Here is an 11740-nt window from a genome sequence, read left to right on the forward strand (position 1 = left end):
AAATTAAAATATTTTTTAATTGCAAGTGAAAACAGGTCACGTCGCGCGACAAATGTTGCAAGTGAAAACAGGTCACGTCGCGCGACATTGTCGCACGACAGAGGTCGCGTTGGTGGAAATCCACCTTTAGGCTGGTAGACTCGATAATTTTGAGATTGTCGAATCTAGGTATGATTAATTAAACGGATTTTTTTCAAAGATATTACTTATTTGAAGTTGAATGAATGGGGTACATCCACTAATGCTTCTTCATGTGACTTTTTATTGTCAATGAGGAAAATAGCACCAATGACAAAACAATAGGTCATATGTATTTATTTATAAAGAGGTCACTTCTTTACTGTCCATTTCGAAGGACTGAAAATGATTTAGGTACATTGAGTTATTTTAAAAATAAATTTTAGAGATGCAATTTCCTAAACACCTTGCAGTTAAGAGTGTGTCAATTGTGGCATAGACCACACTATTATCTTCCATAAAAATGTGAAGATTGATAAAAAATTCTTTCACAGCCAACTGGTTTTCGGTAACACTCACAAATGTATCTGCATTTTTATTATTTTTAAAACAGTTTAAAATTCAACATCTCTATTTTAGAGAATTAAATAAAGAAGAAACAAGAGCTAGTATAGTTTTACCAAATCAAGGAATCAAAATTAGGCCCGATGATAAAATATAGTTTATCCGATTAGGTGGAAAATTTCATTAATTGAGACTTATGCCATTGCCATTGAGAAGACTGAACTTTCTTGTTGCTAATGCTCCAACGTTCTACCCCCTGAGGTTTGAGCTACATTTAAATAGTAACTACAACGTCCACAACTGTCTAATGAATGTAATGATAGACATGCTCAAAACTTTCCAAGTTCATAAAACGAAGCTAGGCAAAGGAAATTTTCTCTTTGGGCCCAGTCAGTTTTCGAGGTGTCAGAGGAGCATTTTTTTGAGAGCTACAGTCTAACACAAATATGCAGGTCCTGATCTAAATAAACAACACGTTAAGGGCTCAAGAACAACCCTTTCTTTGTAAACGAAATTAGCCTTAAGGGAAGAAGATATTATAATCACACTAAACCAAAAACCCTTTAACATGGTCTTAGTTGACCCCTATCGCATCCCTTATCCGAGAAACACCGCAGCAATAAATTCGGTGAAGCTCAGCCATAAAAAAATCAATCTTTTACTTACATGGAAATTAAAAATCCCTTGAGAGAAATTCAGTGGTGTGTGGGTATATCCATTGCTTTTTGCTTTATGCTAACTATTGTGATGTAACTAAGGCACTGAAAGCTTTGAAAGAAATTCACGAACAGGTAAATCAAGTAATCAAGTCACCATTGTGAAACAATTTGTGTTGAAAATACCTTTGAATATTTGAAATTCCCATGACTATCATTGCCAAACAGAGCTCCCCCTAATCTTCGTGTTGAATCAGATGTTTCGTATGTTTACCGAAATGACAATTCCATTCTGTCGGTTCAGAATTTCAGATTTCTGATTCAAAAAGTCAGATCTGTTGGATTTACAAAAGTATTCAAATTGTCCAGAATTTTTGCCGTTTCAGGTTTCTACGTAACATAGGTACCCATTTTTTAGAACACCCAACACTAAATTGATGGAATATCTACCTAGGTCTGACGGGGAAACAAGGATAAATAATAATAATCTCAGAACTTAGGTGTTTAGAATAATATTTCAACGTGTTTATGATTTATAGCTTGGACTTTGGTTGGTATCTAATATTTTATGACAAATCAGATAAGTCAACACAATAAGCTAGCTAAACCTCATAATCATACCTAAACCTACGCAATATATTTCTTTCTTCAAAGGTAAGGATAACATTTTTTAATATTTTTGTTTTGTAAATATTGATGTTGTTAGTATCAGATTTCATATCAGCATGGTTTTATTGATTTTATTTCTTAATGTTATAAATGTTTGTGATTTTATTAATCTCATCCAGAATGTAAGGGATACTATACTAGTCATATTGGACAAAAATGGACTTTTCATGTTCTTAGAATGTCAGAAGACGGTTCTATTCCATGAAAAACTTCTCAATCTGTACTTCACAATTCTAGCCCAGCAAAATTTGACAAACGAAACGGTTCGATATTTGTCTATTACTGAGGACAGTGAAAAGAAGGGACTCTGTAATATTATAAATGTTTGTGATTTTATTAATCTCATACAGAATGTAAGGGATACTATACTAGTCATATTGGACAAAAATGGACTTTTCATGTTCTTAGGATGTCAGAAGTCGGGTCTATTCCAAGAAAAACTTCTCAATCTGGACTTCACAATTCTAGCCCAGCAAAATTTGACAAACGAAACGGTTCGATATTTGTCTATTACTGAGGACAGTGAAAAGAAGGGACTCTGATAAGAAAATATAGAAATTAGTAACTTTCGCTGATATGTGAAAATTTGAGAAGTTTATCTTTGTCCAATAGAATCCTTAAACGTAGACCCTATGAACAACTGACCTTGTTGACAATTTGTAAACCAAATGAGAACTGCATAGAAAGGTCGGCACCAAACTTGGCAACTGACCTTGTTGACAATTTGTAAACCAAATGAGAACTGCATAGAAAGGTCGGCACCAAACTTGACAAAATAAAAGATATTATCACCTGATCCATTGAGAGAGAGAGAGAGAGAGAGAGAGAGAGAGAGAGAGAGAGAGAGAGAGAGAGAGAGAGAGAGAGAGAGAAAAAAATATGCTAACGTAACTTGGTCTTGTAATTGAGAGATCAATGTTCTGCAGATCTATAGTAAACATCTCTTTTCATGATGCCAATAGGTACCTTTTAAAACTTTATTGCAATGGTTGAGCACTCTATTATTAGACAGTTTCCTTTGAAAGTTTTCTACCAGAGTTGATATTCATCATACATGTATCCAAGAGCTGAGAGCTTTGACTGAAGAACTATGAATACCTGCTAAGTACAATGTTACAGATCATATCCACTTTTTCTTTTGTTCTATACAGCAATATTTTGTTCTATTCTCCAAATTTGTGTGGAATTCATGAAATGGTCAGTATGCTTCTCAAATAAACGACAGTCCGAAAAGAGCCATCGTTATTCATCTCTATTCTCTCTACCATTATGGTTCTTATCGAACATCTTATCAAAACTCGCGGGGCCGAAGTATTGAAAACAAATCAATTTCAATAGCGAGCACGTCATCGCCATTATGTTCTGGGAAACCGAACATTCAAATCTTTGAACCAGATGGAAAAGAATGTCTCAGCCGCGGTCACCAAAGCATAAATAAAGTTGTCAACAGTGGTCCGCCTGACACGTCATAAATTCAATAAATTGAAGTAGCAGGGTCCAGATATCGGAAGCGGCAAGTCTTCAATCGCGCCACTATTGATTAGACTTTCATGTAATTAACCAAACACAAACAAGAGGACGAAAAAAAGTTGGATTCCGAAAGAGACCGGACGGAAAGAGATCTCAAAAGAAATTCCCAATGGAAACAGAGCGGCAGAGATGGTGATCCTAATTAGTAGCGCGCTCAGCTTTGTGATACTATCCGTACAAAGCATACCGACTACCGACACCAACATCTTGCCAGACTCTTCTTCTGGTTTGCAATTGCCGTGTGTGATTTATCATCAATCTCTTTTAATTTGCTACTATCTTTACTAGCAGGTTTTGTCATTTGCTGAACCGATAAGAGGTTCGCTGGGAAGCTGTACGCAGGTAGGAATATTGGTTTTTAATTGTAAGCGACTGTCTATCAATCATGGTAAGTATGGTCTAGCAGTCTAGCTCCTAGAAGCTCAACCTAATTCATCATAGTATAATAAAACGGATGGAGTACCTACAGGCTACTTCATTTTTCTAGAAGGGGAGGTCTATGATTTTGACAAGATGTTACCACGACTTACAATGTCTATCAATCATGGTAAGTATGGTCTAGCAGTCTAGCTCCTAGAAGCTGAAACTAATTCATCATAGTAATAAAACGGATGAAGTACCTACAGGCTACTTCATTTTTCTAGAAGGGGAGGTCTATGATTTTGACAAGATGTTACCACGACTTACAAGATATTGATGGGTTTTCAATGCAAACAGAGACAGGTTATTCTCTTCAGGATTAACAGTCAAGAGTTGATGAAAAAGCGTTCATAAAAAACTCATATTTATGATATCCCATGTCATTCATAGTAGGAAAATATGTCATAATTGTCATATAATTTACAGATAACGTCATTATTTTTAATCAAGCTATTCGACAAAGAAAACTTACGTATGTACGAGTATGCTCTTTGAACTTTAGTCATTTAGTCTAAAAGTTTCTAACCTGGGACTAAATTTTTTCGTGTGTTTACGAAAGGAATAATTACTGTCGTTTGTTGATAAATAAGTAATTGCTCATAAGATTGAGTAGGTAGGTACCTAGCCATTTACGTATTTTAGAAGAGTGTGTACCTATTTTTGGCTAGGTGGAATAGAATACCAATGGTATAATTCTCTCAATTTTATTCCTTTGTTGAGTGTTTGCTTTATTTTCAAAAACTCATGAAACTAAATGAAAATATACTAAGTAGAACCTCAGACTTATTTTATTTATTTTTCTCTCAAGAAGGATTTGGTGAGAACCTGATAAGTTCTCAGACCAGCAGGGAGTTGTGAAACTGACAAATGTGGTGTCTATTTAATGCAGAAGCTTCTTTCTTAACCCGATCTTCCAGTTTAAAGTACTCGCACCATGAGGTTGGTGCACCAGTCATAAACCATAAGCTTACGGTTTACAGTGCCCCCAATTAACACCAGCGTCTAATCTCTAATCCTTCCATTGAATGGGGATTTTGAACCAAATTCACACTTACCAAATTCTCATGAAAGAGAGTGCTAATCCGAGAATGAATGATGATCAGGCTCGTTTGTAGGGTAGAGATGAACCAAACGCTAATAGATTGGAAATATGTGTCTACATATAGTCGACGGCTGTCGATCTACATGAATTTATTGTGAATCGATGTGGATCGACGGCAGGTCGGCTAATATGTTTGGACACACCTTTAAAAAAACCGACACTCACTTTAATACTAAGGCAAAATCTACAATCTGATGATGGCAGTAAACTTTTCAAGAAGAATGTAGGTTCACGGGTAAAAAGCGCCCGTAAATGTTTGTACATTCTCTAACTTGCTCAAAACGGACAAGTAAAAATACACAAAACCGTATGCCAAACGAAGAAATCGTAAAGATTATTGGCTAAGCCTTAGTACGACTCAAAAAGGATTCAAAAGTAAATAAGGTTTAATCAGATTATGGGAACAATTGGTTCGGATCTTCGGATTCAATCCTATAATCGGTTTATTTAGAAAAAGTTTGGATACCGTTCTCAGTTCTTTCATTTGAAGATTCGCTTCAACTATCCTACATTGCTCATTTCAGATACCTACCTACATAAACGTTTTATTTTATTTTTCTACGAGCAAAATAATTGTCCCTGTTACTTCAGGTATGTAGGTATTAAACATGATTTAGGAATTTTTATCCCAGCATTAGCTCCATCAATTAATTTTCCATTTGGACCGTTTGTTCCTACTAGAACATAAAATCAAAATCAGCCTAGGTGCCTCTCATGTCTGATTATAACTATAAACCTACATACATTGAAATTCGTGTTCAAATTAATATTTCAATTTTACATACATAGCTTATTATAAGAATACCAGGTCCCAATAATAAGCTGAAACCTATTCAAATTATAATGTAATATGCAAATTATTATGAAGAGCTATGATCATTGATCATCTATTATGTTTAAGGATTCAGAAGATTGTTTCCAAATTCGCAAAGCTTATAAGAATACCAGGTCCCAATAATAAGCTGAATATATAAATAGATCAGTTGCGCTTACTTGGGTGATGTTTCAAAGTCATAGAGCAGGAAAAATGAGGACCAACGGAATTTTTCTTTTCTTACGACTTTTTCCGAGATAAATGATTTAAAAAATACCGGTAAATCGTGAACTTTGACGTCACGGCATACGCTCCCGTACACGATGACGTCACATCAAATGTCCCGTTCCCTCGTAGGCAACACATTAATGTGTTTGTGCGCATACGTTTCTGCGCATTTCTTTCTGCTCCTTGCACACTTGCGTCACACATCTTTGAACTCTTTCATTAGAACGGAAAATAAAAATTGAATTTTCGACCTTTTACAGTTGTTATTTTTTTGGAGTTTTGACCTCAGATTTGGATTTTTCCCAACTTTTTACATAGGGATCGACCATTTATTTATAATTTTTACCCATTTGCAACACTGCTCCATTATAATGTAATATGCAAATTATTATGAAGAGCTATGATCATTGATCATCTATTATGTTTAAGGATTCAGAAGATTGTTTCCAAATTACCATAATCTATTGCCAAATAAGCCAAATTTGAAAAGACGTCTTTTTCTCTCCTTAGTTTTCTTTATTTTTATACGGTCGTTTGGCTGATCAAATATCATGCCTGGTGATTTGCATAGGATCATCATTATGCCAAAGTCATCATCGACATCATTAATTCAAATCACATTGTCAGCTCTTTGGTCCTTGAACCTTGAAAAGACGTCTTTCTCTCCTTAGTTTTCTTTATTTTTATACGGTCGTTTGGCTGATCAAATATTATGCCAGGTGATTTGCATAGGATCATCATTATGCCAAAGTCATCATCGACATCATTAATTCAAATCACATTGTCAGCTCTTTGGTCCTTGAACCGTTTTATGAAATCAACTGCACAGTGGATCAATTGAATTTTACATTTTCTTCTCCTTGCCAAAATGGGTGGTCATCAACCTGGCAACCTGGTTCATATGATTTGTGAAGGTCGTGTTGGCGAATTTCAAGAAACAGAAATATAGAATCGTGGTGCTCGGAAAGTGTGAATGTGTTTTTAATTGTTTAATATTTGATTCCCATTTCTAATCTCGTGAGCAACAGGTTGAAGCAGCCTCAAGCTGAAGAATACAGCTCTCAATTAAACATGATCCCTCACTGGCGAATTTCAAGAAACAGAAATACAGAATCGTGGTGCTCGGAAAGTGTGAATGTGTTTATAATTGTTTCATCTTTGATTCGCTTTTCTAATCTCGTGAGCAACAGGTTGAAGCAGCCTCAAGCTGAAGAATACAGCTCTCAATTAAACATGATCCCTCACGAGCCACCTGGCGAATCTACAAAAGAATACATTCCGACGATCTTCTAATAGTAGGTAGAAAGTTTTTTTTTAATTATTATTATTATTGAGGCGATAAAAAAAGTAAAAATGTCCGCCACTCGCACTTAGACAGTCTGAACTTGAGTGGCTGGCACTAGAATGATCGTGTTCATCTAAGCACATTCTTAATCTCTTTCCATCAGTTTTGTCTCAAGTTCGCTATCCACCTACTTTTTTAATACGTACAACATTGTAAGGATGTATGTACAATGTACGTAGACCCAAAATACTCTTCTTTTCGTACTTACGCTACGGAAATAAAGATTTATTGATCGATAATATAGGTCCCGTACCGATTAGCGATCGATATAATCTCTGCGCATTACATATATGACTTTACCTTATCAGGTACCCATGATCAATCTAAGGCATGTTTTTTTGGGTAGACCTAAAAAACTGATTACACAAAATTCAACTGATTGGCCATAAGGAGTGCGAAAATTAGCTGACTAACCTTAAGGCAATATGCAAAACGGCGGTTTATATCGTATATCGTTTGGCGAAAGAAAATTTCGGAAAAGTCGTACCATTTTCCAGTAGTACAGGATCATGGCCAATCAGTTGAATTTTGTGTAATCAGTTTTTTAGGTCTACCCTGTTTTTTTTTTTTTTTTTAAGCATTTTGTATGCACAAAAATTTCATGAAAATCTTTCGAGCCGTTTTCTCGTGTTCTCTCTCCTATCTACAGGGTAAACTGAAAGTGAATTACTACTCTCTGCTCGCTGTGAATCAACAGGAGGCCTCCATAGTAGTTGAAAGTCCAGAACTAGGTCGCACCACTCATATTTTCAATCTAACAGCACTACCGCCCCCTAGTGAGAAACACCTCAAGTTCAGCGCAGAACTTGGCAAGAGTATGAGTCTGGTGGTTGAATTGGAAAACCTTTCGTCTAAAAACAAAACGGACTTCTCACTTCAAGTACGTATGTATACTCTGGGCCCTATTCCACAACTGTGCACTCCCCCCACGCCTCACTTTTTACTCCACGTGCGAAAAAAATGTCATAGAGCATTCCCCAGCAGTCTAGGAAAAGGGATAACGCAAACAACCACAAGCAGAAACTTGAAAATGTGGATTGCCAGTTTTACAATATGTAGGGAAATGTGGATTTTTCTACAGAATATCGTACGTTGGAGCGTTGGAGGATTGAATTTTAAAATAACTTTCCAGTACACTGGTAAATTTGGATTGATCTATATTTATTTTCAGGTCAGTCATCCAGATTTTCTCGTAGACAGATCAGTCCCAGTATTCCAGGGTATTAAAACACCTGTTACTATAACATATGAACCATCCAGTCTACATAACTGTGATGCTTTACTACAGGCCAAGTCACAATATGCTGGTATTTATACGTAAGTATTAATACCCAAGTAACTAGATATTTAGTCTGGGCGGGGTACTTTAAACCTGAAATTTTCCCTTGCTAAGGAAATAGCAAAGGTTGAGTGCGGAGGGCATCCACTCGGAACCATAGCAATATTTAGAATAGATGATCTCTCTAACCCCGCTCAATATCTCAACTACGCTCTCGAATCCCGCTCAACATTTCAGCTACGCTCTCTGATGCCGCTCAAAAGTCCAGCTATTTTACACTGATCCCGCTCCATATCTGAATCACGCTCTCTGATCCCGTTCAATATTTCAGCTATTTTAAATTTTACACTAATCCCACTCAAAATGTCAGCTATTTCAATCTAATCCCGCTCATTATTTCAGCTACTCTCTGACTGGCGAAGTGATCCCGCCCAAACCGCAAGGCCCGTACTCCATCTACCCGGGCGACACCATAGCGATCCCGTTCAGGAATATATTCACCGAACCCAAGATCTTCCAGTATGCATGCGACAATCCGCTATTCGTGCTGAAAACCTACTCGGAATTGGTGAAGAATAAGAAGGTGAGCTATGGAATAAGAAGTTAAGATAGGGACTAGATGAGTGTGAAGAGTGAGTTTTAAGGACTTAGTATTTAGAATAGAATAGAATAGAATATACCTTGTTTATCCTGCTAGAATGAGACTGAAAAGTCCCTTTACTCCCGCAGTCTAAACAAGGTCTTATATATTTCATAGGTAAATTCCTTGTCCCAATCTTTTATGGAGTCGGTATTACCCTCCTTTATCCTACCCCTCCTTACCCTCCTATCTAAACACTTCCTCCCTTCTCAACACTTTTTCTCTCAAATCTTCCTCAGCCTTTATCTCTCCACCTCAGTTTTGGTCTCCCCTTTACAAATGTAGTAGGGTAAAAATCTTACCTTCCCAAACACGGTGTGATGGCCATCCAACCAAGGTGTAGCTGACATGGTGATGAAAAATTGACATCCATTACTGTTTGGTCCTGGAACAATAATAATATTGTTAACGTGGACTGTCCTATTAGGAAAGAACGGTTTCTCTGTCTTTTTCTTCTCCTTCTTCTTTTTCTTATTTTCAAGATACCTCTGAACCGCTTTGAAGGCACATTCCTTTACATCCATACCTAGCTGTTTAGTATTCTGGAATATCCTGATCTAAGTTGGGCAAGGGTTTTTCTGGTTACCCGAGGCAGCTTCTTTTCGTCTGGATCCCAACATCGAAGACAGATGCCCCCAGTGCAGAGGAAGCCCACACAACACCTTACATCTCTTCAATTGCCCCTCTAAGCCAACACAAATGACACCAATAGATATGTGGCTGAAACCAATTGAAGTGGCTGAACACCTGGGCCTACCAGTAACAGAAGGGGGTGGAGGAACCTGATGGGACTTTGGCTACTACAACAACAACAACAACATCCATACCTATCCCCGAACGGAAAAGTTTGGTCAGAAAATCTCCGCCATGGCCGGGATTTGAATCCAACACCTCCGGGTTGAAAATGCTCTTAACCACTCAACCTCAGAGTTGGGCGATTCAAGCTTACCTGATTTTATACTAAAGAGAGGTTCGTTCTAGGAACGGCTGACTTTCTCCTATCCTGTCTTCCTTCTCTTCGCTTTCGGAACGATAAGACCTTAGCAGTTACAGTTCTTACCTGAGTTGGCCATGCTGACAAAGCCAGCCCCCGTGTGTTTGATCTTGAAGTTCTCATCATCAAACTTGTCTCCATAGATACTGATTGAACCTCGGCCATCATTATAAACCACATCGCCTCCTGGAAATTAAATTACAAAGTTATAAATTGCTCAAGTGATGACCTAAAATAATTGGACACACTCCGCGAAGCCCCGAGAGCGCGCAGCGCGACTGTATACATACGTAATCCCGCGCAGCCAAGGGAGCGTAAAGCGCGACCGTATACACACCACGGAAAACCCCGGGAGCACGCGGCGCGCCCGTAAACGCACCCCACGAAGCCCCGGGAGCTCGCAGCGCAACTAGGGGGGAAGGGGCAAAGCTCCCCTCCCGAGCAAGAAGTGCGAGTAATAATAATAATTTGTTTGTTAACCACACTCTAAATCTGAACATTGTACAATCTTTCCTTTTTATATCCCCCTAAGGCCAGCCACTCACTGGTGTGCATGTCGTCAGGTCTACCTGATAGTGTGTGTGTGTGTGTGTGTGTTTGTTTGTATGTGTGTGTGGGGGGGGTGTGTGTGTGGGTGGGTGTGGGTGTATGGGTGTATGTGTGTGTGTGAGCTCGTCAGGTGTATCTGTCAGGTCTACCTGATAGTGAGGGGCTGGCCTAAGTACTAGTTACCTTTAGATTCATAATGAGATCTAGAAAGCTGGTGGCCCTGCTTTTGCCAATACCAACGAGTACTTACCTTGCAATACAAAGTTCTTGACAATTCGATGGAACTTGGTCCCAATATAGGTTTTATTCTCCACTCCCACAGTAGCCAAGGTTTTGAAGTTCTCTACGGTCTTAGGTACGTCTTTTCCAAACAGACCGACAATGATTCTGCCTTCGTGAAAACCATTGTAGTTCAGATCGAAGTACATTTGTTCTGTCACCTCTAGTTCTTGACGTGCCTGGATGGAAAACAGAATGGGATAAGTTAATCCTCAATTGATGATCGTGGTCCCCCAAGAGTTTTGATAAAGGGATCTGTAACAACGGAGGTCTTATCGTCCCGGGATTGAAGAGAAATGAAAAATACCAGCTAGCAGAAAATTGATGATCGTGTTCCCCCAAGAGTTTTGATAAAGGGATCTGTAACAACGGAGGTCTTATCGTCCCGGGATTGAAGAGAAATGAAAAATACCAGCTAGCAGTTAGATAAGATCCGTTAGGAGAACGAACTGATACAGAATTTCATATTAGAGTTCCGGAACCGAGTCACTCGATTGGGCTTTTTTTTTTTTTTTTCTTCTTCTTCTAGTTAGGCGCTTTAACACTCTTGTGTCGTTCGCGCCGTCCCCTGTTTACCTAGATCTTAGTATATAGTCCAATGGGCTTCAGGTACATTAAGGCCGAATCGATGTTGGCAGGGTTGTTATCGAGGGCTGGTAGTGAGGGGAGGGAGGAACGTATTTGTAGATGTGTGTGGCAATTAAATATATGGT

General features: G+C 38.2%; 2 protein-coding genes across 2 annotated transcripts in view; one reads left to right on the forward strand and one right to left on the reverse strand.

Moving 5' to 3' along the window:
• Positions 1-9287, forward strand: part of LOC103512454 (hydrocephalus-inducing protein-like) — a 27700-nt gene extending 18413 nt beyond the window's left edge. The window contains exons 9-11 of the mRNA XM_026825919.1: positions 7936-8166; positions 8458-8603; positions 8968-9287. Of these exons, the coding sequence (XP_026681720.1) occupies positions 7936-8166; positions 8458-8603; positions 8968-9172 (582 nt within the window). The 3' untranslated portion in view covers positions 9173-9287. The remainder of the gene's footprint in view (positions 1-7935; positions 8167-8457; positions 8604-8967) is intronic.
• LOC103512456 (peptidyl-prolyl cis-trans isomerase H) overlaps positions 1-11209 on the reverse strand; it is a 21513-nt gene extending 10304 nt beyond the window's left edge. The window contains exons 1-3 of the mRNA XM_017445416.2: positions 10999-11209; positions 10266-10385; positions 9508-9590 (exon numbers count right to left, since the gene is read on the reverse strand). Of these exons, the coding sequence (XP_017300905.2) occupies positions 9508-9590; positions 10266-10385; positions 10999-11176 (381 nt within the window). The 5' untranslated portion in view covers positions 11177-11209. The remainder of the gene's footprint in view (positions 1-9507; positions 9591-10265; positions 10386-10998) is intronic.
• Positions 11210-11740: the final 531 nt, after the last annotated feature.

This window comes from Diaphorina citri, unplaced genomic scaffold (assembly GCF_000475195.1).
Source record: "Diaphorina citri unplaced genomic scaffold, Diaci psyllid genome assembly version 1.1 scaffold839, whole genome shotgun sequence".
Lineage (NCBI taxonomy): Eukaryota > Metazoa > Arthropoda > Insecta > Hemiptera > Psyllidae > Diaphorina > Diaphorina citri.